This window comes from Phyllopteryx taeniolatus, chromosome 22 (assembly GCF_024500385.1).
Source record: "Phyllopteryx taeniolatus isolate TA_2022b chromosome 22, UOR_Ptae_1.2, whole genome shotgun sequence".
Classification (NCBI taxonomy): domain Eukaryota; kingdom Metazoa; phylum Chordata; class Actinopteri; order Syngnathiformes; family Syngnathidae; genus Phyllopteryx; species Phyllopteryx taeniolatus.
In genome coordinates this window covers 5,464,814-5,492,453 of record NC_084523.1, presented here as the reverse complement: position 1 = coordinate 5,492,453, position 27,640 = coordinate 5,464,814, and the positions used below count along the sequence as shown (strand labels likewise).

General features: G+C 41.6%; 2 protein-coding genes and 1 long non-coding RNA gene across 6 annotated transcripts in view; 2 read left to right on the top strand and 1 right to left on the bottom strand.

Moving 5' to 3' along the window:
* Window positions 1–23,838, top strand: part of LOC133471844 (uncharacterized) — a 57,052-nt gene extending 33,214 nt beyond the window's left edge. For both annotated transcript variants that reach the window (XR_009786381.1, XR_009786380.1), the window contains exons 2-3: window positions 17,684–17,804; window positions 19,662–23,838. This is a non-coding gene — a long non-coding RNA (uncharacterized LOC133471844). The remainder of the gene's footprint in view (window positions 1–17,683; window positions 17,805–19,661) is intronic.
* Window positions 1–24,571, bottom strand: part of tmem178bb (transmembrane protein 178Bb) — a 67,447-nt gene extending 42,876 nt beyond the window's left edge. Inside the window, exons 1-2 of one of the 2 annotated variants that reach the window (XM_061761862.1) lie at window positions 24,454–24,571; window positions 23,696–24,363 (exon numbers count right to left, since the gene is read on the bottom strand). In XM_061761862.1, the coding sequence (XP_061617846.1) occupies window positions 23,696–24,077 (382 nt within the window). In that variant the 5' untranslated portion in view covers window positions 24,078–24,363; window positions 24,454–24,571. Of the gene's footprint in view, window positions 1–23,695; window positions 24,404–24,453 lie in introns of those variants that run through there. The other variant, XM_061761863.1, reaches the window with a different exon arrangement.
* A 1,172-nt stretch (window positions 24,572–25,743) lies between these two features.
* mrps33 (mitochondrial ribosomal protein S33) lies at window positions 25,744–27,120 on the top strand. 2 transcript variants are annotated; one of them, XM_061761983.1, is made up of 3 exons: window positions 25,744–25,807; window positions 26,188–26,407; window positions 26,738–27,120. In XM_061761983.1, the coding sequence occupies exons 2-3, from the start codon at window positions 26,193–26,195 to the stop codon at window positions 26,841–26,843; spliced, it is 321 nt and encodes a 106-aa protein (XP_061617967.1). In that variant the 5' UTR covers window positions 25,744–25,807; window positions 26,188–26,192; the 3' UTR covers window positions 26,844–27,120. The 2 variants fall into 2 exon arrangements, with proteins under 2 accessions (XP_061617967.1, XP_061617966.1); XM_061761982.1 differs by having other exon boundaries at window positions 25,779–25,939.
* The last annotated feature ends 520 nt before the right edge of the window (window positions 27,121–27,640 follow it).

The window sequence follows — 27,640 nt, the reverse complement described above, 5'->3', positions numbered from 1 at the left end:
TTGTGCTTTATAAAATGTGTGAAAGCTCAATAGGGTGTCTCTTAGGTGTCATTTTTCCGTGCTAAGTTTGGAGGATAAGGTGTCTGAACCCCTTTGACAGCTGGTGAGCACACAATTAAGGACTATGGATACTTTGCCAAACAAAGCAAAGATGAATAGTCTCACTAGACCACAGGCACCCACTATTTGAATGCATTATTGTAGATTCGGCAAGTAAAGAAAGAGATGTTTTTGCGAAAAGATTTCAGATCCAAAAGTACTGTTGCTTACAAAAGAAGGTAGAAGTTCACTGCCATGTTGGTAAACATAGATTACAATTTTCTGGACATCCAAAAAGCAGTATTATTGTCTTAGAGGGTTTAACGGGCCACTGTACTGCAATGTGGAGCCTCCCCCAGTGGAAACGTGAGGCAGCTGCGTATGTCATCCCCGCTCGTGGCAGATGGGAGCTCGCCACTGCTGCCGCTGCTGCTGCAGTTCAAGCCCCGGATGGCCTCATTTTGTTGTGACCCACTTCAATGCTCCCCCTGTTCCTCCCCGCGAGGCCCGTGGGATTAACGTGGAAGGCTCGGGTGAGGGATGCTGTTCTCCCTGCTCGAAGGATGCAAATGTGCAGATGGGGGGGGGGGGCAGCAGGCTTGAGCTGGTTGAAGGGAGGAGCAAAGGGATGGGGAGAACGTGGAACACCCTGTATTCGCTAATACAAGCTGTTTTTTTTTATTGTAGCCTTCCAAACATCCAAACACATTTAGTGTGTGTGTGTGTGTGTGTGTGTCTGTGCGTGTGTGTGTGTGTGTGTGCTGTGACTTCAATGAGCATCCAGGGAATGGAGCACGTACTGTCCAGTTGGCCAAGTAATTTTTAGGAGCATATGTCTTTTATAGGCCTTGAACCCTATTAAATAGGACTCAAGATAGCAGAGGTATAAGATATTATTGCCATATTTCTTCCAACTACGGTAATCTCCCAGGTGGCAGGGCTCGTTCGCCATCCCCCGCAAATCGAAAAAAAGCCAGAGTAAAACTTCCCAAAATACTGTATGTCTATAACTGTGTATATTCATAGTTTAAACTGGAAGTATTCCTCGAGCTATGATGCCAAAACAGTTTGCCATCATTTAAAACACATCTTACAACATTAGGCTAAAACATAATTGATTGTAATGGATACAGTATATAATAATGGGGTGGGGGTGTGGGGGGTAATACCTCACTATCGTGTGTCTACTAAAATGGCTATTAGATTTACCAGTTTGTGTAAAAACACGGAAAATGGTGGTAATGGGAATCTTTAAACGATAAAACTATCCATGCCATAAATGTGTGTATTTTCTATAGGGCATTGGTAACGGTTCAAACAGTTCCCAGAATCGTTTATGTATCCACCAAATTTGTGCATTTGTACCATACATAAATAGTACATCACATTGTTTGATAGGAGATGTTTTTATCCAACAGCTGCAATTCATAATTTATTACAGACAATTGTTCTAAGGATATTCTTAGCCCGGAACATACTGTGTGTGAATGTGAAAATCAACCGTATGTAAGTGTTCAAATGATCTCATTTTAAGGTGGATCAATCCATCACAGTGTCATCCCGGGCTAATTCTGTCTCACACTGTGATGTCAGACTCGCTTCTTTGGTAGCACCCAATTCAAAAGACGACAACTTAGTGTTTTGTCTTCATCTCTATTGAAACCCCTGGAAACCGCATTTACTGTATATGTTTGAAGCTTGTTAATCCGCGAAAGAACAAAGCCGAGTGTAGAAACGACAGTTTACGGCAGAAACTATTCAATATCAACACGCCTTGAGGAAATGCTGTAATTTAAGAGGATGTAGACCCAAACAGTTTAAGGTTTAGACCCTTAATATTTCAAAAAATAATGGCCTCCCTCCCTGTCAAAACATGTGAAAGTGTCCCCCGTTGACCCTCGTGGAGCTCATTTTATTTCGTGGCAGATTTACTGCATTTTATTTTGTGGCAGAGTTACTGTATTTAACTGGCTGCATTTTATTCCTACCGCGACTCATCAAGTGATTGAGAGTATACTGTAAATACTTTAAACAGGAAGCATAGTATGCAAAAGAGTATATTACATGACGGAACTAGAATAGCACAACCTTGGTGGGGGGAATGGAAATTTACCAGAACAGGCTACATGCGCTCAGATAATGTTTTTGTGAAGCAGCATGTGGCCTATTATCCAAAGTTATTTTGGTCTGCGATGTTGCGAGGAACAACTATTCGTGATGGCAAGGCAGCGCCTGTGTCGTGTGTGACAGCGGCTGCCATATTAGTCATCAATCTCTCCTCTGTCTTGTCAGGAAGATAACTATTGGTATTCTCCAATGTTTACCCCGATAATATAGAGAAAATGGCCACAGCATTGGCAGGTTGCTTGTACCTTGACTTAAGAGAGCCCCAACTTAAGAGTTTTTCAAGTTACACACCGTCGCTCGGTCGATTTATTTATTGTGCCGCAAAGAAAAATGGGAAGTAAGGCTCTCTACCTCTCGATGGTGGCGTCGAACTTCACAACATGAGGGCACCATCAGTTCACATGGTTCTAAGTAACCGCCACACAGGCAGAACTGAGCTGAGATTCGAAGGTTCGAAACCCAAACCTCTCAACCGTGAGGCAGATATGCCAAACACTAGCTCGCTGTACTGAAGAATTTCATTAAATTTCCCAAAAAGGCCCTGCCGAAAAGCAAAATTGTTGCTTACTGCAGCTTTAATGTTCACTCCATTATTCTGTAAGTTGGTTTCGAGTCATGATTCCATGTTTTATGTGACAGTCTCAGTCCTCATGGGGGCTTTCATCAACACCTGTGTTACTGTCAAAATCTACCTTTTTGTTCTGCGCACTGTTTTGTTTTCACTCGTGCTACTTTATTATTATTATTATTATTATTGACAGCAAGGCTGCTGCTTTTGGAGAGGCAAATTACTCATTAAACACAGCATGTTTTATCAAATTTAGAGGAGCGTAGACGCTGGTGACTTTGCAGAAGGCTGTGTTTCTGTCAGAAATAATTAGCTCCTAAGGAGGAATCTGATGTATTGATATGAATCTCGTTAGAGCATAATTTCATGAGAAATAGTTCGGCGGTAAAGATAATTTAAGGAGATGAGTCCCGCCAGGTGCTGTGTGCTACTGGATTTTTTTTTTTGCAATATCAGAAGCTTTCAAGAGGAAATGTCAGCGCTAGCCTTCAGGTCTAACCTTTACATTTTCGGGAACCATGAAACAGATATAAATGTCGACATTCTGCGAAGCCTATTACAAACATCAGGAGCTTTTTGTTGGTGTTATATCATAGTATCCCAAAATATTCAGTTGGTTTTTTATACAAGTAAATGTAAGAAGGGGAAATGTTGCAAAATTGACTCATAGCAGCAGACAGGAGGCGGCATCTTGTTTTGGTTGTCATGGCGACAGTATTAACTCACCATCACCATAGTGACAGCTCATAATTCACATGAATAAATAAATGTACAAAATGTTAGAGTGAGGGGTTAAAACATTTGCAATGTCACCTTGCAGTCCAGCGGTGCCTTGAGATACTTTTGAGATATATATATTGATATATTTAAAACAATTGCATAGCTTTTGCCCTTGGAAAGTCTGCTTAGCTTAATGCTAACAAACAATGCAAAACCCCATTAACATGCAAACAGTTAAGAAGCAACGGATGTTTCATCCAATATATAATTCTATAAATATTGCTCACAAACGGTACAGCAACATACATCTTTTGGATGGAGTGGAACCTCAGCATAGTTTCTCATGTTGCATGATAAAAAAGATTGTGTAATATTGAGTATTTAGGTGTTCTTTTAAATGACATGATGATGAAATTTTTGGGGGGATGCCAAGAAGCATTGCATCCAGAGGTGTATGACTCGGCCCACAAGACTTGACTCGACTTGACACCGATTTGAGTTTTTTTCTTGTGTTATGATCAGCGGAAAACATTTTATTACTTCAATAATGTTGTGACTGAGCAAGATTGTGTCACTTGATTTGCGTGAAATTTAGTGGGGACTTGATTTGCTTGATTTATTTCGTACACTAACTTGGAATTTACGGAAGAATGCATGCAGACTGATGCCTGTTTTGTCAATACCATTGGATTTTTTGGGGACCTGTCAAAAAGTGGACGTATCCAAGGAAAAGTAGATGTCTGGTCAATCAGTTGTTGTTTGGTCTGTTGGTGAGCGGGCCCGTCTGATTGTGTAAACGTGCGTTCTTACAAGAATGAGGCAGCAGATGGGATGATAATTTTGCAAATCCAATCAATTGCCCATGTGTGAGACTTGTTTTCACGTATTCCCCGGACGCAATTTTGTGATTGTGCAAAGTGAGAAACAGCTGGTGAGCTAACTCAGGTCGACAGCATACGTATTGGCCTACATGCAAGACTGCCTTGGGTTCCTTTTTGCACTCAATGGACCCTCACTGGGCATCTCACCTCCACACGAGGCTGTGGATGACAGCGTGGGTCAAGGCCAGTTTAATATGTCTCCTTAATCGGATTCCATTCTCTTTGAATGAGTCTTAACACAGAGGACAATTAAATGGGAGCATCTGGGGGGGCTGTAACCCTGCACACCAGCGGTAATGCCGACATGGCTTCCTTCCACCTGCCATTTCTTAATTATGTGGATGCCAGTGGATGTTTTGTTTAGGTACACAGTCGAGTAAAAGTCATGATTTAGATACATTTGTAACAGTGCATTTTTATAGTTACAAAAGCATCATACAGCATTAGCGTTAGCTTCTGATAAGCGGCACACACTTCACTGCTGGGCGAATTTGTCGGCTAATGGAAATGCCATTAATCCATTCCAGCCCCTCTAAAACATCAAAATTTTTTGTAATAAGAATAATAGCACTCTACAGTATTGTACTTCAAAAACTATATCGTCATGACATAATTAAATAGAAAATAAAGCATTAAGGTTGGTGCATCATGATTTCATACCTTAATTCATTGGGCATTGTGTGTCTGGTGTGTGTGCCTTGGCCACCAGGGGGAAGTATAACACATAGAGACATACTGCATGTAGATGTGATGATGAAACACAGAAGAAGCTACCAAGCTGCATATTAGTCGTTCTTCGCAGAGGATAAAGAATATATGCCATGAGTATTATTATAGTGTTCAAATGTAAAATGTTTAAAGATTCATAATTAGTATGGAGTATCAATGCTAGTTTTGTTAGCCTGTCTATGGGATTTCCTCTTATGTGTTAACAGAATTATGTGGTTTGGTTAAATACACGTGTACTTCTCTTTACATTCAAACTTGCCAGTGCAGTTAATTCAAGTTTTAGGATGATGACAGTTTGATTTTGTTTCTGTTGGTAATATTGGAAAAAAATTCATTCCAAAGTGTCAGAACGCACTGACTTCATTTCAGTTCCACTATGTTATTATCATTATTGTGGTCTATTATGTGCTTTTCTAACTTACTTGAAAGGTTATAATTGAGGTTGTTGTGGACGTCTTTGTATCGGCTGGCGTTCAGACAGCAAGATAGCAGGCAATCACGACAGGACGGCGCATATTCTCTGCCTAAGCAAAAATGGGAGGGCTATTTCACATATTGATGGAATTGATTTTCAGACCACAATGGCCAAGTCCAATTATTGTGCCCTTCGGCGTGGGGGGAAATCAGCATTCCGAGAGGAAAGCAAAGAGAAAAGGGAAAAAGGCGATTCATCAGCGAGAATGGTCTACCCGAGAAGACACGATCTGTGTCGTTATCGCTGTTTTCATTGGATCCGGCCTCTTTTTGCTTATATGCTGCACTCGTGGTCCCTCGTCCCATCTGATTCTGCATTTTGAGTGCACTGTGGAATCAGATGGATGTATAAAATTAGCATTATATCAGAATAAGGATGCCGGCGTTCCCCCGCATGTCACTGCGGGCTGTGCTCTGCACTCTTTTTCGTCCTTGTGTATCTTGTTTCATTAATTCTTCTTTTGTCTGCAGATTTCCCCTTTAACTTGTGAACACAATTCATGTGGATGGAAGATGATTTCAAAGGAGACATGATATTCATTTTTTTTTTTTAAACTATCTAAAACCGTTCACTGGTTTCACAATAACGTCTATGACTTAGCTTTTGTCAAAATACCCCAAGGATCAAGAATTACACCAAAGAGGAGCCCGAAGTGAGAAAAAAAACTGAGCGCCTTTTCAGACAATAACCTGGGAACTGTGCAAAATTGTGGGAAAAAAAGAATCATATTTCTCCTTTAATAGACAAACTCCATTCGAAAGGAAATTCGAGAACCTGACATTGTAGCAAATGTTCGACATTCACCGTTGTGCGTACTCGAATAAAGATATATACGGTTCTTCACAAGGTAGGACAAGTGAGCAACGTACATCTATTGTTGTTCCTTGTTTGAAAACCGGATCCATGCCATATAGAGATTAATTTCTGCATTTCTTAGTTATGAATATACAGTAATTTCACCCGTACAGCTTGAAGCCTGTGTCCTTCCTAGCAGCTGATATGAATTTGCTTTACGTCACTCAGCAAACTTTTCGCAATGCCTTGACCGATCCTGTGAAGAATGCCGTCTCCGTTTGCTTGGAGAAGGACCAGAACAAATCCATCTGGCATATAGTCAATAGGCTTTTTATATGCACTGCATCTGGTCTAGATCAGGATGTTTTTACCAAGTGCGGTATGTCTTTTCATTTAATTTCTTGACAAATAACCCAGCACGCCAAAACAAAGTTCCAGACAGTCTCTGGTTCCCCAAGGCCACACAGACAGACGGACTACATTCAATTAGCCACATTATGCTGGTTGTTAAAGAGAAACTCCTCCGGATACTGCTGTGGATTGCTGTAATCCCACGTTAGTTGAATGATCATTTCTAAGTGAACCTGGCACATGTCGTCAGATGGCTTTAAAGTCATCATGACTGTGTATGTTAGCATCTGCACCAGCAGTTGTGCGTGACAATGCTGGTGTTATGCTTTGGCAGGGTTGGCAGCTGTTGCCATGGCAATAATGATGCATTTCACACAGAATATATGAAAATAGAGTCGGAGGGCGGAACAGGTTTGGATGAATTCAAGGTGAACTGCCAGCATCCTGCCTGTTTTTGTTTTTGAAAGCCGTTATAATTCGAAGAGTTATATAACTAATCACCACAGACAAAGCAATAACTTTGGATGTTGGTGATCAACAATCACATTTATGAGTTTAAGGGGATAAATGATACATTTTCAGTCATAGATAGCCACAATGTATCACATCCTCCAAATGTTTATGATACTGTACCAAGGCCTACCATGACTGTGACTAAGCGTTGTCACTTAGATTGAAACAAAATACATTTTGACCACTTTTTTTGTTTTTTTCCTCATTCACACTTCTCCCGTGTTCACAGAACTTTTTTTCCCCAAGGTTTGGGCTCAAAGCACACACACTCGGTGCATTTAATTAACACAGCCAATAACCCAGTTACCGCGCCTCCATCTGTACAATTCCTCTGGGGTGTGCAAAGCGAGAGAGAGAGAGAGACAAAGGTGTGTGCGTGCATAATGTATAGTCTTAGACCTTTCCCGGATCGAGCAATTTTCATGAATCACCTTCTTTGTTTCTAAAAGAAAAAACAAGGATCATGCTGATCTTATTTTCAAACATTTCGGTAGGAAAGAGCAGTTAAGGTCACAATGGTACTGTTTGGTATGTTAAATAATTTTCACATTGCGGCTCGGAGAGGCTGGAACGCTGGCCAATCACGGCACGGTTGCACCCCTGGGAGGCGGGGCGCTTACTGCCCTTAAAGTGTGTAATGTATTTGATGACCAACACAGCGCACCACACATATAACGACATCTACACCGACAATCGCAAAGTCTTCTCACCCAAACCAGAAGTCTACAATAGTACCGAAACTGGTCCGTGAGAGGCAGCGTGGTGCCAAAAGTCATCATCCAGACTCCCAGAAAATACAAAAAAGAAGAGAGTGAAATAGGAGAAAAAGAAATTCAAGAAGCCAGGCTAACTGTAAGCTTATCTGGTAACTAGATTGCGGTTGCAAACTCTTCCCGATTTTTGGTCATAAATATTGATTTTACATTTACAATTGTCAGGCCTGGCCGTTTTCAGAGCTGAACGAGGAGGAAAAGTCAGTCTTGAGATAATCTTTTGGAGACATTCGATAATCAGGCTTTTGCTGACTTCCTGGGAAGGGTTGAAAAATGCTCAAATTCCACCAAGTATTGGTATAGTTGTACCTGCTTTAGCCACATATAAACTACTTAGACAGAAAGTATCTCTATCATAATTACTGTACGTCTGTAACTCAATGATAGACGAAAATCGAACATCATCCGACAGCGTCAATACACAATACAGGAAGTAGACAACGTCAAACTCAGCCCCCAGGCCTGATGCCAGACAAGACTGAATTATCGATCCCCGTTTTCCATACCGAGGCCCAAACGGAGCCACCTGGCTGCACTCTGGGGTGTGACGTCACAGAGCTGCAGCTGCTCCTTTGTGCAGTCGCTCTCTTTTTCTCCTCTCCTCCTGTTTGAAATTCCCATCCACGCCCGTGGTGTGCAGGGAGCCGCCGACAAAAAGATGAAGCGAGGTACAGAATGATCGTGACTGTCGGCCACTCTCTAATTACCAAAACGATGGGCAAATCGGGTGTAACAAATGACTAAACACATTGGATTAAAAAATGCTTAAAAACAAATCTGATACAGTGTTGCATGAGCTCAAAAACAATTACAAGCAAAGTGTGGCGAGCCCAACAGCATTTCAAGCACCCAGTCAGTGAATGAGAGAGGCAATCTTCTCAGCCATGCATCAGGAAACAAGCTTGGAGACAGTGCTCCAGCTCTTTGATTTTCCAGCAAATGAAGGTCTAAAAATCGTGATTAGTGTTCGAATTGGGATCTCTCTTGCCATCTCTAAAACTGGCCAGTGGCCACTCCATCTCCAGTGGTCCATTTTTGTGCCACACAAGAATTAACTGCGGTCGAGCTAAGCCTTCTGGGGGGATTAAATCGGCAGTGGAGTGTGCAGTCTATCTATAGCGTGGTTCAATTCAGCGACATGATGCCGGGATATACTGAACTTTATGGAATCTGAGAATAAGGATTGTGATGTTCAAGCATACAGCTCTGGAAAAAGAGACCTTTTTGTCTCTTATTTTTTTTCCAGAGCTGTACGTAGAACTGGAAAATATACTAAGTTGCATCTGGGTGCGATAATTCGCCTTGATTATTTTTGTCAATGTCCAGATCCTGTTTCGGAACTCAATTAGTGGAGCGGAAAGCCAGGACGGAGCTGACCAAATGGCATTCTGACCGGCAGTGCAGGTTAGCCGAGTTAATGAGGGGATGCAAGCGTTTCAGAAATTAAATCCTCAAGCCTGTTAAATGAGCAACCAACTTGGAAGATCGACGATGTTCAAAAGCTGGAGGAAAATTAAATCGGGTCTGAAGCTTTAAATGGATGATGTGAAGGACAATATCCAGTTACCTTTATAGCTTTCATGCTATTTGGTTTGTATAATAATGATGATCAGTTACATGTTGATTTGATCACATCAGTGTTCGCAAAATATAGCGAAGCAGGGAGGGGCGGTCACATTCCCATCTGTCTCCCACTCAGTTGTCACAGCAGCAGGGAAGAAGTCGCCCGGAGAGCCGCGGGGCATCGAGGTGTTTGTAACAAGATCCTCAAGCCGACCTGATGCCGAGACACTGACACCTCTTGGCGCACAACAAATCCCAACTAGAACACAGCAAGACACATGGGATAGGAAGTCTTCTCTCCAGTGTGTAAATATGTAAAACTCATAGTAGTGGTGGCACTCGATGAAAGTAATTAAACTGAAGAACCCTTTTTGATAAAAGGTGAAATGTCTTCAACAAACAAGAACAGTCCAGTTCGACCTTTGCAGTTCAGCTATGTGGTGTGTGGTGTGCAGCGCAATGTAGTCAAGATTGCAATGACCTCTACATCGGAGAGACCAAGCGCCCTCGACACAAAACGTATGGCACAAGGTAGGAGGGCAGTTTCTTTGGATCCAGAGTCAGCAGTTCATTTGAATCTCAAAAAGAAGGGATATTCCTTTGAGGACTACGATGCCCCCATTCCGAATAGGGAGCCATCGATGTCAAACTACAAAGGCCCCCTCAGAACAGAGGAGGAGGTTTTTAGAACTGTTGAAGCCTTTTGGATTAAAGGTGAAATGTCTACATCAAACAAGAAGAGCTCAGTTACCTTAATTCAACCTTTTCATATTGTAGTAGTGTGATAATAGAAATACACTCCAACTGGCCTGACATGATCCACAGGGCCCTATAGCAAAGTTATTCGCAGAGTTGTGCAGCCATTTTTCATTTTGTGTGCGCATCAGTAGACCTGTGAAAAAGGAATCTCCGAGTGCACATTAAGATGTGGGCATAATTTTGCGTACCCAGATACAACAGCGTCTTGTTTTACGACGTAGCTTGTACTTTACTTTTGGTCCTTTTCTGGAGAAGGGAGACTATTTGAGGGGTAATTTCACACTTATTGATCCTAGAATATGTTTAACAAAGTTCAACAATGGTATTTATTAGGGTTAGAAAACCAGGTGATGTGATGGCCCTCTAGGAATCACTCTGTTATTCTTCTTCTAAGAAATGAATCACAGTTTTGCTGGGCTAAACAGGAAGGAAGTCAGGCATTTTGAATTGAAGCAGACATTTTGGGCAATTTTAAAAGCTTGTACGAGGGAAAATAAATTTCTCTGCGATTTTCAAAGTGTACGAGTCCCTCTAGTGGCAAACAGTCCAGGGTATTTGGTGAAGTTCTTAGCAGTGAATGCTTAAAACCAGGTGGATTTTTTTCTCTCCATCAACAGTTAGTTGTGTTTAAATTTTGAGTACAATACATTGGCATTTAACCCTTAGTAGTACAGACTGAAACTTCCATCAATGAAGGCATTATTCATTCATCTAAAGACATCATTTCTCAATTTTAAGAGGGATAATCAGCAACGGTTTAGCTTTCTTTTCCAATAACAGAGCGTAATAAGTGTTAGATTACTGTACTCAAGAATAAAGGTGTGAAAATAATCATTATCACTCCCGTAAGAGCAAAGAAAACTGCAGTGTTACCTAGTGGAACAATTTACGAGTTTATCGAGTATCGAGCTGTCACCTGGTCGATTCTTGGGCGAGCTTTAGATAAGCAGCTGCTCGAGTGAAGTGAATTTTTTTTTTTAGCCATAGTTGCTGGTGCACTTTCAGTCATTTAATGTATGGGATAATCGGCGAAACGCACCAATACAAAATGAAAACACTCGCAAGAAGCATGGAGGAGACGCTAACTGTGTGGTAAATGACCAACCGTAGCGGGAGTCAGAGGTCCTGGCATTCTAATCGATCCTCGTTTGTGAAGATATGCGCTTGGGATCAATAGGGACGCGTGCGCGAGTTCACTGGCCGTTCACCGCCCTACGCCAACTCATCCGTCAGCGGCCTCTCTCGTGGTTACGAGAATGACACGGTGAGGACGTCAATTATTGAGTCCGTCATTCAAATGTCGACGACACGCGGTTGCGACTGACAAAGTAAATACACACGGCGGATGAACTGAGCGATGTTGAATAGGACATTATGTGTATTAATTTTAATGACAAGCCAATACAGTTGTGCTATATTCAGAAAGTGTTATCCTTTAGGTCATTCGCAGGCCAATTTTTGCAGCGCAACTGAACTGAAGAAAAAAAGTCCTCAAGTCCATGTTCTTGTCTAGTCATCAATGTTCGCGTCAATTTACACCAGCAGACAGCGCCAACTGTGAACATAATTCCTTAAACACCTCCAAATCCCTTGAACTAGCATAGCAGCACTTCAAACAAAATGTCAGGAACCCACGTCAGGGCAAGTGAATTGTTTTCTCAAATTTCTAAAAACTCATGTTAGTTTTCCTGACCAACCTTTTTGACCCTTTACGGCCACCGTACTTATTGGGATGTCGAGCAACACGTGCATTCTTCTGTTCAATCATGGCTTGCGTTTCAGTTAAATGTTGTCCTGGGCAACTTTTTAGTTACTGTTCATGCAATGTTTGGGCAGTCATACAAATAGAATAGAACAACAGGGTACCTATTCATTTTAATAAAAAACTGCTCTCATTCCTGACATTGCCCCAGGAATAGTGAACAAAATAATAATTCTTCTCTCTGAGTCTGAGTAGTAAAAAGGTGCACCCCCTTTTATCTCCCACTTCACACATTGCCCCTCCCGGGCACAGGCATCTGCAGCCATCAAAAGATTGTAAAAGGTGTGGCTCTCCGGCCAGCCAAGACAGTCAAATCTCCCCGGAATCCTTTATGGTACAGCTTCCTTAATAAATTGTGACATAAATCGTGACAGTAAAGAGGCTGCAGAAGGAGCCCTGATTGTGGGAGGATGCAAAGGCAGCAGTAGGTGTAAATGAAAGGTGTTCAACTTTACAATTGGAGATACAGTTTAATTAGCATACTTATTGCTCTTACTATTGTCTAATGACCCCAAGGATTAAGAATTATAGCACATTTATAGCAATATTTTCCTCCAGTTGCGTATAGTCACCATATAGACAAAAATAGTACATGGGGATGAGCTGATTTGGACTCATGAGCCAACAGTGAGCCAATGAGCCGGGCTAATGGCCATATTTTCTGTAAAATTTCAAGATCACCGCTCCTTGAAATTGCATTATCTCAAGCTTAAAAAGGAAATGTTATGTATGAATATCGTATGGACGTTGAGCTGATCCGAAGCCAGTTCATGTGAGTTGCATGACTTTTCCGAGTTATGATTTAACATTCACAATCGAGGTCTCCTTTTTGGTGGTAATAGAGGTTTTAATTGGTGTAAAATTAAAGATGTTGATCAGGGGAGGGAAAAGTATGACCTACGGGTGACATCGTTAATCCAGTCTAGCAAGCGTTTACATTTTTCAAGAGTCCTGTAATATTTGTTGGATTAATTTAGCCTTTCAAATGTATTCTTTTTTTAATTCATTCATCTCATTAAATAATGACTTGATTTATTTATTGTAAATAATTTTTAAAATTACTACAATGAACAAATTTACATTTTCCATTCAATAATAAGTACATTATAAATTAATGTAAATAAACTAACAAATGAGCATGACTCATTAGTTCAAATGTATTATTTTGCATCAAACATTAATATTATATTACAAATTATATTTTATTATTTTATTAAACAATTTGCTCATGTATTTTAAATGAATCATTTATAATAAAATACTGTCAATAAATACTATTAAAATGTTTTTAAATAATTGACAAATTGATTATATTAAATTATTTCAAAATTTTAAAACTAAACAAATATATAATGAAATGTGAAATTATTTATAAATAAATTAAATCAATGATCATATTTAAAATTGACCACGATACATATAATACAAAAATATTAGTAAAATGAAAAGGTATTAAATACTTGACTATTCTTAAATAGATTATTCATTTTAAAATAAAAAGGGACCGTAACATATTGTATTATTATTATTATTATTATTATTATTATTTATTTTACATCCACATGTACCTTTTGCTAACCTTCTGTATGAATGACTGGTCCATTTTAAAAATGAAATGTGGCCCTTGAGCACAATACTTTGCCTACCCCTGCTCTAGATGTACTTAAGATCCTATATTTTAAAAATGTTTTTTATTCACTTTAAATTGGACCAATGTTTCAGCCTTGGCAGCGGTCGGCGTGCTCTTGCTTCTGTTTATGAACGGCAGACACCCATTTATTCCCCGCAGGAATAGGACGATGTGTTATTCCATTAAGTTTACCTTTTAACCTCACTGACCCAATGTTCTCATATGAACAGATTGTCATAAAACTGTCAAACCTAATGTGTATTAATACAGATAGGACCCCGACTGCTCATCTGTTCTCAGTGGGATGTAACAGCGCTGTTAAAGTAAATTTTAGTGGCGGATTTACATCAATATTTCAGTTTTTAGTTAACTCTTACATACTGTTCGTTTTCCATGCACACATAGAATGTTTTGTTGGCTAGTTCGCATTTGTCCCTCGCAAGTAAAGTTCCAGCGTTCTCTTTAATAAACCATCTCTCAACACTTTCATAAGTTGTTCTGAAACCGCCTGCTCGAAGGAACGGAAGGAAGATTGCGGCAGCTTTAAGAGATATACCACATCTGTGTCCGTTGGTGTATAATTGCGTGGCTAAACAAAGACGTCTGCGGTGGGGGGAAAAAAAAAGAGGCAACAAAAGAGAAAAAGCAATTTTGGAATCAAATAATTGAGTGAGGGAAGATAAGCGCGACAAGACAACGTGTTCGGAGCTAGCGCGGCGCTATCGGCATGTTTGTGAGAGTGTGTTTGTGTATGTCTGTGTTTGTGTGTGTGTGGACGTGAGAGAGAGAGAGGCTGGTTTCACAAGCTCGATACATGATGCTGACAGGCCTCAGCCAATAATTTGGGGAAGAATAGCATGCCATTTAAATGGCGAATGTAGTCGTTGGGTGCTCTACATGTCACTCATTATACTCAGTCGGCATGCATTAGTCCACTAAATTGAGGCTTACGTTTCCGTTTCAGTCCCACTTTCCTGCATGGTCTTAGAGTACCGTCATTGGCTGGCTGTCACTCACCATTCATGTAGTCAGTGGGCGGGCTAAAAGTCGATCATTATTACGCCCGACTGATATGGATTTTTGGGGGGGGTAATAAAATTCTGATAACCAATTAATCAGCTGATTTATTCTATATATGTGTGTGTGTACACACACACACACACACACAAGTGATGAAACTGATCAAGTTTTGGTATTTGTGTTTGTTTGAATGTCATTATATTCGTCTTGTTGTAATGTGTTAATATGTTTAAAAAACGAATCGGCAAAATTTGGCAAAAAATTGGCCCATTTTTGCCATTTTTTTCCCCTGTTTATTTGAATATCATTATCCTTGTCTTATGTTGTAATGTGTTGAAAAAAAATCTGCAAAAAAGATTGGCCAATTTTTGCTACCTTTAAAAGGGCTAATATCGGCCAGCCGATGAATCGGTCGGGCCCTAATCAATATGCTCTTTACCTCAGTCGGCATGCATTCGTCTGCTCCGTTGTGGCTTGTATTTCAGTTTAAATCCCACTTTACAGCACGGTCTGATAGTCACTCGGACAGTTTTTCAGTCACTGTTGATGCAGGCCTTGGATGGTCCACCTCAATTATGATACTCATTACCTGCGTCTGCATGCATATTTAGAATAAACGACTGTGGTTCCGCTCATATTTTTGAAAATATAGAATAAACAGATGAGGCTACAATCAAATGATAGCATTAGAGCTCAACGGCAATTCAATTGTGCACCTCATTCCACCTAACTGCTTTTGACGGGATTGAAACAACTCTGACACCTCAGCCATCTGCAGCCTTCCTTTGTAGTAGTGCCAGATAAATTACATCGTCCACCTACACGCCCATCATTCCGTACCTTCGTCTCCCGTCATTTGGCGTGCTGTAATTATGAGCTCGGTGCAAATTAGAAGGTAAACGGCGAAGAGAGAGGTACGCCAGAAACGGAGGGCTTGATGGTTATGAGAGGAGATGAGCTGTTAAACGCAATGAGATGGAGCCCTTGTTGCGAGTTTATTTCGGGCCACGCTTCTTCTTGAATGAGGCCAATGAAATGTTTCTACCTTATTTTCCAACACTAACATTAAGATGCAGGTTTGAAATAAAGGTCTACTGCACTGCCTTATTCTTATAAAAATGCATGCTACTGATTGTACACATTGCCACTTTCCACAAATACTTGTTCTTATGATGCTGTTTTTAGGTGAACTATTGTTCTCAGACCAAAATAGCTGTTTTTTTTCTATTCTAATACATAATTACTGACTTTATATGTAATACAAAGCAGTATTTTGGTTGAAAACGTATTGGGTGCATTATTTTATTTTCAGGTATGTTGAGTATTTTGCCTTTGTGTGGCTTCATAATAAGGGCTATTAATTGCGCTCTACCGCCTCATTCCTGTCAGAACACACTCAGACAAACAAACAGAAACTCAGCACCCCCACTGAGTGCTTTTCGAAACTGCTATTTAAAGCTTGCGTGACTAAATATTGTAGCTTTCAAATGGACACCCATTCCAAGATCATTGATGGGTCTAACGAACAAGAATACGATTAAATATAAGGGATATAACGAAGAAGGTTACCATGGTGACTGAAACGGGGGCACGAGCTGGGTGTTTGTTGTTCTGCTCACAATTTTAAACCGCCTTGATGCAAATGCGTGCTAGAGAAAGTTCACTGGCATCTCGGCGGTCCGCTTTTCCCCCCACCGGACAGAACTACTGCATTGTCCCGCAGTCCCAAGTCATTAAAAAGGCCTTTCTTGTGACAGGGAGGCAGCTGTAGCCACAGAGCTAGCCCTTCATCTGCTCTCCTTCCTCTCGGAGTCTTTGGACAGGGAGAATAAGGATCTGATTGATGCGGGCTCTTCTAGGAGGCCCACGGAGCTCTCTTGACTTGATAAGCCTTTGATTAAATGGGGCCGGAGGAAGACGTGCAGCGAGAGAAGCGAGCGAAAGAGAGCGAGAGATGCCTGCGAGAGAATAGAAATGTCCACTGATGTAAAATCAAACATGTTTTTCATCCAGCAGGAAACCCTGTGTGCAGTGTGTTTTCGACCTGACTGGCAATATTATGTGCACTTGTATCAGGGAGAGATTCACCAGCAATACTCCCATACCATATCATCCCATACGATATCATCGCCAGTACTCCCTAACCTATCCCACTAGTATAATTGTTGCATGTAAGCAGCATTTTTCTGATGACCTTAACTACAATAAGGTCTGAACACACACAGAGTGCATGTATGTCCCTCAAGTACACTAATATACACTAATTTACACTAATGTGCTGGAGCTGGATTTAATAACATACGTGGGTGTTCAAAATGGGCCCCGAACACCTCACTGTGGCAGTAGAACCACCTACAGGATTTCTCCCAGATAATAAAAAAAAGTATAATTACAATAAGGATAAATATGTGCACGAAATACAGTGGTGTCTTGAGATCTGAGTCAAAATATTCATATCTCAGATCAGTCCGTTTTTGTGTGTGCAAAACGTGCACTTAACAGTGTTATAATGTATAAAAACAAAAAACAAAAACATAAAAAAACCATAGTCTGCATAACCTCCAAACATGTAAAATGGGAGCGCAAAACACGACTGGACCGAATGTATTTTTCTTCTTCTTCTTCTGTGGTGTTTATCGACTGTAGTGTTTATCGGCAGTTAGCAAACCAGTTTAAGGGTGCATGAGCGCCACCGACTGATATTATATATCCAGTATAAGGAAATCAATATGAATAGATCTTGTGACGTTTGCTGCCGCCAGATAGCGAGGGGGTCTGAAGTGCAGTCGTATCTCAAATACTTGCTCGTATATCTCAAGACAAAAAAGCAACTAATGTAACCATCATTGCTGGAATATGTACTTATTAAGAGTTAAGGTCACAAGTTGGGTTACTCTGTCCGTGAGTCCCACCTGACCTTGTCCACACGTATGATGAGGCCGTCCATTCATTCATTACCTACATCATTTACTGCACAGGGTCACATGGAGCGGACGCCAATCCCAGCTGACATTGAGCGAGAGGCTGGACACTCGCCGGACAGGTCGCAAGTCAATCAAATACGTGATTTGAGGCCGGGAGCACCCTTGGGAAACCGCTGTGAGTAGTAGGTTGCTACTTGAGTCACATATTAAGCCATGGTTAATGGTTGGATGAGAGTCTTAATAAAAAAAAAAAAAAGAGGGCCTTGGAGCCAATCATGAGTCGAGGACACTTTAGTCGCCATGGAGACGTCATGCTTCCAATTAGAGTGAGCCAGAGTGACATCACAACACTGGAGGAAAATTATAGAAGAAACATCAGTCTAGGAACCACTCAGCCACCTGTCAGTGCACTTAATATGCTGTCAGGTATGGGAATACATATTGTAGAAACATAAATAACTATACAGAGAACCCCCGCTATACCATGGCTTATATTTGGCGCACCCACTATGTTGCAGATTTTTAAGCATTTATCTTTTATTGTTTGTTTGTTTTTACAGTATACAGGCAGGGACAGTTCTTGGGGGGGGGGCGGTGCTGCCCAAACACTGTGCTTGCCCCCCCCCCACCCCGCCCCCCTTGGTTTGGTTCAAATAAGGCCCAAAAATGAAAAATATACCATTCAAGTTGGTTTGTGACTGGTATTGTTTGGCAAAATGTTCAATCAGCATCCTTCTAATTGAAGCGCCACAATTCACTTCAAATTGTTTCCCCTGGCACCAAGATGTCGCCAGATGGCGCCAACGCAGTACTGTCTTTGCTTTGGCCTGAGCGAAAAAACAGCAAATACTGCAGGTTAGTCAGCATATAACAAACAATAGAATGCCCCCCAAATTCTGCGAATAGACACATTTGTGACTGTTGAACCGCAAATATGCAAAGGTTCACTGTAGTAATGACGGTTACTAGCTTAATGCTAACAGAATGTAAAACACATTCGACGGGCTATCGGAAATTAGTATTGATGTTCCAGAAATTACAAACCAAACAATAACAGGATTGATTTGGCGTCTTCACGTGGCATCTAGGTGGCGAAATATGTTAATGTCGGTTGATTGTTTTCGACACAAGTTGTGCTTCACCACCATCTTGTGGCATCTATTGGCAATTACAAACCCTTTTTAAAGGGGTGTTAATTAATGCTCAGATTTTCACTATTCATACTATGCGTGCGTGGAAAATAAACAGTACATAGAGGTTAAAATATATTTCATGAAAAACAATCTTTTGGCTTTACTTTTCATCCGTCCTCAAAAGGAAAAACCGCAAAGAATCATCAGCATCAATCTGCGTCTCATCTAAAAGCACTTTGTTTTGTCAAGAGGGAGCGCATCATTCATTATTAATAACGGATAAATCGTTCTTTCTGTGGGTCTACGGTGTGCGACGAATGGAAATAAGTGTGCTTGCGACCGGCTGTCCACAGACTGGCACCATGTATAAAGTCAACAGATGTTGATGTGGACCGTTTGGCTAATAGGATCGCGCTTCTACCTCGTTTCTGCATATAGGGGCATTTGTTTACTCAATTGTAGATAGGGGGGGGGAAACTCTTCAACTCACTTCAACGTACTTCCTTGACAATAAGATGCTAGCAGGTGGTGCCCAAGCACGAGGTGTCTAAATGAAACTCTTCAACTGAAGTAAACATTCTTCCTTGGCACCAGTATGCCGCAAGATGGCAGCAAAGCACAACGTTTGTCAAAGCAAAGCTCCTCAACTCACTTCAACATAGTTCCTTGGCACCAAAGTGCCATAAGCTGAGGGTGCGGTGGCATACAATTGTAGCGAAAAGTCAAGCTGGCATTTTTGGAGTGTTGTTTGAGCTATATATATATATATATATATATATATATATATATATATATATATATATATATATATATATATATATATATATATATATATATACACACACACACACCTAAATGATGTGCTCTTACAAACACTGTTTGTGTTTCATTCATCTAAGGGCACGTACCGGGGAAGCAGCCAGCAGGCAGACTGGCCCGGCGTGTCGCTGGCGCACAGCGGGGCCGCTAATGAGCACAGGGGGTGTTACCGCATGTACCTGAATTATTTAACCACTTCCAGGAAGACGAGAGAACTCCCGGTGATAAGAAACCATCTCCCGTGTAAATATCCTCAAACCCGTGTGACGTCAATCGCAAGCCGTGCGACCGGCATATACATCCTGCTACATATTGCAACCAAACCATGCCTCAATTATTTCAATTCATTTTTGAATTGTATTCATGACACAAGATCCATAGGGAGTGAATTACAGTAATCATATCTGTTGCTCTTTCTGCATGAATACCTAATCAAAGACCTGAGAGGCCCATTTTTTCCCCCCAATGAGTGACAGCCGATGCTCCAAAAAGCCTTAGACATTTACTCTTCTTATCAAAACTTCATATGATATAGATTTTTTTATACATACTTAGACATTGTTTCCACAATTCAAAATAGTTCCCACATTTCTTAATCAAACATATCCAAAAATCCATGTCGGTCTGGCGCTAAGAAACTCTATTCCACGTTGTAGCAGTAAAAGAACAAGAATAACCAGAATGAAACAAAGCAATTCCAAGAGGGCCTTAATCATTCCTTCTTCTATCCCAATTGTATCTGACTCTTGTCTGGCTAGTGGCTCACACGTTTATTTAAACTCGGCTCACAAATATATTGTTTCATTTTAAAGGGCTCAGTAATTCCCTGGATATTGAACAGAAACCTGAGCGCGCGCACGTCTTGGTTTCTATTTTTAAGTGGCCGGTTTCCAGGTGAAGCGTTTGTGGGATTGAATTGAGACAAGCAACAGATTGCGTGTGCAGCAAGCACGTTGTCACTCAGTCTTAAAGGTAGCGCTTGCCTTAATGGCTTCAATTCATCATCGTTTCAGATCAGCCCATGTGGGGTCGTTGCCGGGAAAAACAACTCTGGCTAACCCCGACGCCTCCATTCCAGCACACGCCATTACGCTCTTAATGTGACTTGCGAAAACTCTGGGAAAACGCAAGGTTTTAGTGTTTTATGTTGACCCATTACCGACCGCCTCTCTCCGCCGCATCCATAAATCTACATAACGACGCATCCGGAAGGTTTGCGCGAAGGCGCCGCAGACGGGCCGAGACAAATGGATGTTGTCGATCCGGCCCGGAGAGCAACAGATGAGGCTTCGAGAAAAATGGACGGGCACGCAATTTAGCAACTTGGTTAAAAAATGAGTCAAATCGGAATTGATCGGCGCACAGAGATGTGATAAGAACAGTTGGGTTATGATTCATACCTGACAGATAACAGATTAAATGTTTAATTGGATAAAACTTGACGATATGAACTAAATAGGGCGTGACTCATTCGTGTGTGGAAAAGCGTGCGACTCGAGATTGAAATTGACTAGAAGTGGTAGCGCGTATGTAGGTTAGCTTCGAGTTATGTTTGCTTTTTCTTTGGCTTTCTTTAACCCTTACATACTGTTTGGGTCCGAATTGCGTACCACGAGAAGGAGCACACCGACCACGAGTAACACTTTCATTGTTTCCGAGACGTCTGAAAAAGTTTGAAACGATTAATCAACGACCAGGCCCCGCCTTTTAAAGGCGTACACGATAAGTCACCGATATTATAGGGTGGAAGGTGAAGATAGACAACAATAATACCAGCACCTCCCATACACTTTTTGTTGTTTAATAATGCTAAAATATTTGTTATTCAATTATTCAATGGTAGAATAATCGATTCCTAAACAAATATTTGAAAGCTGCGGCCCTTCATCCGACACTTATCCTGTATATCCCTGAGATAAATGCTGTTCAGGCCTGTTGACCCTTCACAGTCAAGTTATTGCCACACACATCATCACACCTTTTTTTTCTAAGCTGATGTTGCCGCGTGGTTTATACCAGTGTACGGAGGCATTCATGTGATTTCTGCGCATACACTCTAACTGCCCATTACTGCAGATGGCGGGCCGCGGAGGCCAGCGAGGCGTGCTCGCATAAAGGCACAGCTGCAGCGCAATTCAGACTCTCCCCGCTCTTTTCACGCTTGGATTTATTCCGGCGGCATCTATCAGGAAAACCACAGCGCTGCTTCCTGTCCTCGTAACAACACACAGGCTGCCTCTGTAGCATTAGCAACCGCAGGGAGAGTTCGACGTTTGTTTTGGCTCGCCTATTTAAAAAAAAAAAAAAAAAAAAACATTCCGTCTTCTTCACCAACAGGATTCATAAATTGATAATCAATGCCTCTCATCATGATTCACAAGCATACCTGCTCACACAGACTACAGTAGAATGGCACTCCGTATAGCACAGACTTTTCCAATGTCTTAATTTGGAGTATTTTGACCAAAGTATGCCACAGACGCCTGTAAACTGTTTCAAATTGTGAAAAGAAATCATAATGTCTCCTCGAGGGAGGTCTGTGCCCTGCTGAGTAACATTCAAGTCATGTACGTCCTCGTGGTGGACTCGTCTGCGCCAGAAAACGGCAATTCGGGCCCATGAAGAAAAACGCTGCCATTTCCATGCCTTTGTTTAGGGATGTTGAGTGGTCGAGCTGGCAGGCACCCTGACATGATTATGTCATTATTTGCAGTTGAAAGGTCGGGCGAGCACCATTTAAACTACAACTTGAGCTGTGCACAACAGCTGGGGGGGAATAGCACCCCAACAAACATGCTTTGTAAAAGCAAGACAATAAGTCTGTCCTTTGGTCGAATAAACCAGTTCAACTATCTACTGTATGCCAGCGATGTACAGTGACAAGCAGAATAATTAAATACTACTCCTAGATGGCAGAAGGTACATATTAAATAGGCGTATCCACTTTTTGGGACACTTTTCCGTGTGTCTGGTATGTGAAACGTGAGCCTGCACTGGGGGGTGGTAAAAAAAGAAAAAGAAAAAATATATCCAATAGTATTTTTTATTGGCATCGTGACGTATAAAGCATCGGCATTTGTATTTGGAAAGGTCAAAACCATCAGTTGCGCAATTTTGAAAGAAAAAGAAAGAAGAGGAGAAGAAACGAGCAAAGGATGCAGGTATGTGTAAACATAGTTTTATTCTTCATGACTAGTCGATTTTATAGTTGTAGTTATAGTTGTAGTTTATAGTTAGATTTCCAATGCAAAAATCATCAATACCCTCTCATGCAACATGTATTAGCATAGTTCCCTGTAATGTCTCATATTAGTATTGCTTTCCTAATGAGTGATGGTTTTATAGATGCCCGGTGTCAGCGATATGGAGCCGCTCGCAGCTCCTCAGTAGTCGTTCTTCACAGAGCATCAAGAGTATATGCCCGTGAGTATTCTTATAGTATCTGTCTACATGTGTTGCTCCACCATTTGTGTTCAAACAGCCGTTACTTAAAGGGTTATAAAACAGCGTTTTGTATCGTTTGTTAGCATTTAGCCAAATTGACTTTCCTGGGGCAAAGCTCTGGTTGTTCGAAATACGCAATGCAAAATTGTCTCTGTTGAATGTTTGACTTTGAAATTCAACATTGACTGTGTGTGGCAACGAACAGTGGAAGACTTGTTTTCAAAGAATTGTTTACTATCCGTTGTAAAGTTATTTGCGTTGAGTTCAGTGCCACCATACAGTGCTCATATTTAAAATTTTTGCTCGCAAGTCAAAACAAAGAAATCGGCCAAGCGACGGCTTGTATCTAAAAAAAACAAAAACTCTTTGTTATTCTACTTTGCTGTTGCTCTATTCTTCATTGTTATAGTTCAATATATTTTCAACATCCACTTCTGTCTTTTGCATTGGTGTGTGCGGGTGGGATTGGTGGTGGTCGAGGGGAGGGGGGGGGGGGGGGGGCGTGCAAGCTAGGACCGCCACTGCGCAGCTCAAAAAGGTTGGTAAACATTGAAGTAAACAATCAGGCACACGAGCAGGCTAATTGATCCGCCCCTGGAGGAATGTCACCGCGTCCCTGCAGGGCCATCCAGCATTTGTGCAACTTTGAAGCTCTTCATTTGAGTCCTACCTTTCCGAATGAGATCTTCGATTCCCTGGTCGAACCCCAGCCGGTGGCATTTCCTCCACAGCCCCATGTTGGTGGAGTTGTACTGCCTGTTGCACTCGTCCGCGGCGCTCATGGCGTACAGCTGCCGCCGGTTGCGGGCCAGGAGCATCTTCTCCTCCCAGCGGGTCGCGGCGCTCCTGCCGGCCCGCAGCGGCAGGCTGTTGTTGGGGATGTAGATGAAGCCCGGGTCCTTGCGGCGGCTGGAGAAGCTCTGGCACCGCTCCTTGTAGCGCCTGGCGTCGGTCTCGTACCAGTGGTCGGAGCACATCGCCACGGCCAGCATGCCCAGGGCGCAGAGAGACAGAGCGAGCCCGGTGTAGAGCAGCAACTTCCCGGCAGCCATGCTCGCCTCACAGCCGCATCAGCACCACGACGGACGGACAGCTCCTCTGCGGATTCCACCCTCGTCTCGCTTGGGTCCTCCTCACATCACCTCTGGAGATTGGAATCCACGATTTTTCTTACGGAGGGGGTGCTGCAAAAAAAAAAAAAAAAAAAAAAAAAGAAGAAGAAAAAATCCCTTAAATCCGGCGTTTCCTCCAACCCTCCTCTTGCGTCCTTCTTCTGCTCCTGATGCACGAAGCGGACGCTTATTTCCTCTCAGCGGCAGCAGGATCTGCGGCGCGCATCTGTTACGGCAACATAATATGCACACAATTAGCAAACGCCGTTAACACACGTTAAGGACAAAGGGTGCAGAAGAATGCAAATGCTCAGACCTGATGTGGCCAAGTGGCGGCGGGCGGGGAGGTGGGGAGAATGTGGAAGGATCAGTCCGTTGAGTCAGCAAAGCGCCCCCCCCCCCCAGCCCCCCACCCACCCGAAGCACGTCTGATGACGGCAGATACTCCAGAGCGGGCCGGTGCGTCCGTCCGGCCGACCAATCAACACCCATCTGTCTGCACGAACATGTTGCCTAACGGACGGAACCATCTAAAAATAACACCTGCCCCCAAACACAACTAAATACTTCATTCGTCTTTACACACTGTTCATTTTCCATGCACGCAAGAATATCCTCATAATAACTGTTTATATCCAATTGGGAGTTTTAGATATTTCCAGAATTCACTAATAGCCTCTCAAACATTCATAAATGGTTGATTCATTCTTAATAAATGTTTCAGACAAAAGAGGAATAAGTGTCGTTTTTCATGTTACACCACTCGTTTTGGGATTAAGACATACAGTATTTCAACTGTCTGCAATAAAGTCACCGAAATGTCAGCTCAGTGGCTTCGTGATCACATGATTTTCTCTTTTGATTTCTCTGAAAAGAATAAATTGATACATAATTTTTATTTTGACCTCTCTGTTCCTTATGTTTGGTATCAGCTCTGGGAAAAGTTAAGACACTTCAAGGTTATCAAATCGTCTGATTTGGCTATTTACAGGCCCTAATTCCCAATGTAAATATTGTCATTGAGAGCATTTGTTTACAGAAAATGTAAAAAAGAAAATACAAAAAAAGGGTGTAGTGCTTTTATAAGCTTTTTGTTTTTCAGCTTAAAATGATTTAATGGTTTATTTTCGTCTATTTGGGTTAACAGCCAGGAAAACGCTAGGTATATGTGTTCGCTGTTTATTGTTATTAGGCGCCCTCGTGTGGACAAGAAGTGAAATACATTTCGATTTTCAGCTGACTCAAAAGCCACACACGCACAATAAAATAAAATAAAACAGTGACTCTTTCAGACAAGGAAACACATTTGTATGCCCTTATAACAAATGCAGTTATTGTTGATTGCCTTCTCCATATTACATACGTAGTGGAAAGCTAATCACAAATCGGAATCATTGTTCCGAGAAATTAGACTGTCGAACATGTTAACAGTGACGGACTTCTTTTTGGCCAAACTGGAATAAAATGTTCTTTAATATTTTAACATATGTTCTATTAATTATAAGCTATTTTTCATTCCATTTTATTAGAAACTACAGAAACATTAACATTAATTAGAGGAGGCACGAAATGCGAAAAGACAAGTTTATCATTTACCCGGAAGTCAAACCAACTATCCAATCACTGCTCAGAACCAGACGGAACACGGAAGTGTCGCTATTACAGTGAAGGTTAGGCACAAGCCCAACACATTTTTTAATCGCTCACTGTTTAATGTGATATTTAAAAATTGTTTATAATGCTTTATTTGCGGTTACGAGTCTAACCTGCCCTGTAGGTTTTATTACAGCCTTGCGATTTAGGTAAGAACAACCATGTTGCACGTATTATGGAGTTTTCAAGCCCACCTCGCCAATGTTTTCATTCTAGGTCAAGATGGTGCAAATATCATCGACAAATATATTGTATAGTATTTGGATGAATAGCGTTAAAAACATTTGTAATCTCATTATTTTGCATGTTCCAGTGGGTATTGTAATTAGCAATTGTCCTCTCTAAATCCCTTCCAACATATCATTTCTAACTTTCTCCTTTCCTTCTCCTTACGCAGCAATTATGGCCGGCTTGTCCAACTATGCACTGCGCATGGCCCGGCTGAGTGCTCAAATATTCGGGGATGTCGTACGTACGACAGACTCCAAGTCGATGAAGGTGGTCCGGCTTTTTCAGGAGCCACCCATGGCCAAGAGGAAGGAGGTGTACGACTGGTACCCGCAGCACAAGATCTACTACGCCATGACGCAGAAGCTCAGGTTCATGGGACTTTTCAGGTAATTTGGATATTTTAGATCTAGTTGCTCTTTTTGTGAATTTCTATGATGCCACTAGATGGTGCCAAAGCCCTGCCAATGTAGGGATTGGTCTCAAGGAAGTATGTTGAACTGATACATTTTGAGTGAGAGTCAATCTCTGAATGTCGGGGAGGAGCTACGTTTAACCTGGGTTGTTACTAGAAGTACAAGTGCACTTAAGATGATTTTGTATTTTTATTTTCTCGAAATCAACTGCAAGCCATATGTTTTAAGGGTCACGTAAGATGAGTTTGTACTCCCCGGAGCGGCGGCCGGTTGATTTAAATGGGTTTTGATTTTTGTTCGCAGGGACGAGCACGAGGATTTCAAGGAGGAGATGCGTCGCCTGCGGAAGCTGCGAGGGAAAGGCGTACCAAAGAAAGGAGAAGGAAAGAGAGCGGGCAAGAAGAAGTGAGCCACGACATTGCCGCTGCGCAACTTCGAAATCGGGACTGTTGAGAGCCTTCAGCAATTAATCGCCCTTCCAATACGGTCTTCGCAATATTCGTGGGCTTCATACCCAGTGGAAAAGAAAGGAATGATTATGTTTGTATGAAATATTAGTGTGTGTCTTATACTCATTTTATTGCATCTTTAGGTTTCAGGATATGTGAAGATTTCTGTTGATTGCAGTTGAAATGTTGCTCGAAGTTGAAAGTTTTGAGGGGAACAAAATAAAAGACTGCCATCCATTTTCTATTGCACTTGTCCTTATTTGCTTCCCGGGTGAGCTGAGATTTTTGTGTGCGTGTGTTGTGTCTGTGTGTTTTGTTTGTGAATGTCTGTTGCATGTGTTTATTTCTTGTCTATATGTGTTTTGTGTGCATGTTGTGAGTTGTCTTTTGTGCACGTGTTTGTTTTGTGTGTGTGTGTGTGTGCATATTAGTGCACGCGTTGTCTTTGTGTGTTCTATGTATGACGTGTGCCTTGCAAGTGTATCATACGTGTGTCGTGTGTGTGGTTTGCATTTTTTTGTCTGTTCTCTCTTTTTATGTTCTTTGTTTATGTTGTAGGTTATTTTTGGCAAAATTTGTCTTTTTTTGTCCCTATGTTTTGTAGTATGAATGTGTGAGTGTTTTGTGTGAGTTGTGCGATTTGTCTCCGTGTTGTGTATGCATTGTGTCTGTGTGTGTTCTCTATCCGTTGTGTGAGTGTGTTATGAATATATGTTTGCTGTACGTGTGTTGTGCTTATAAATGCGTGTTGCACAAG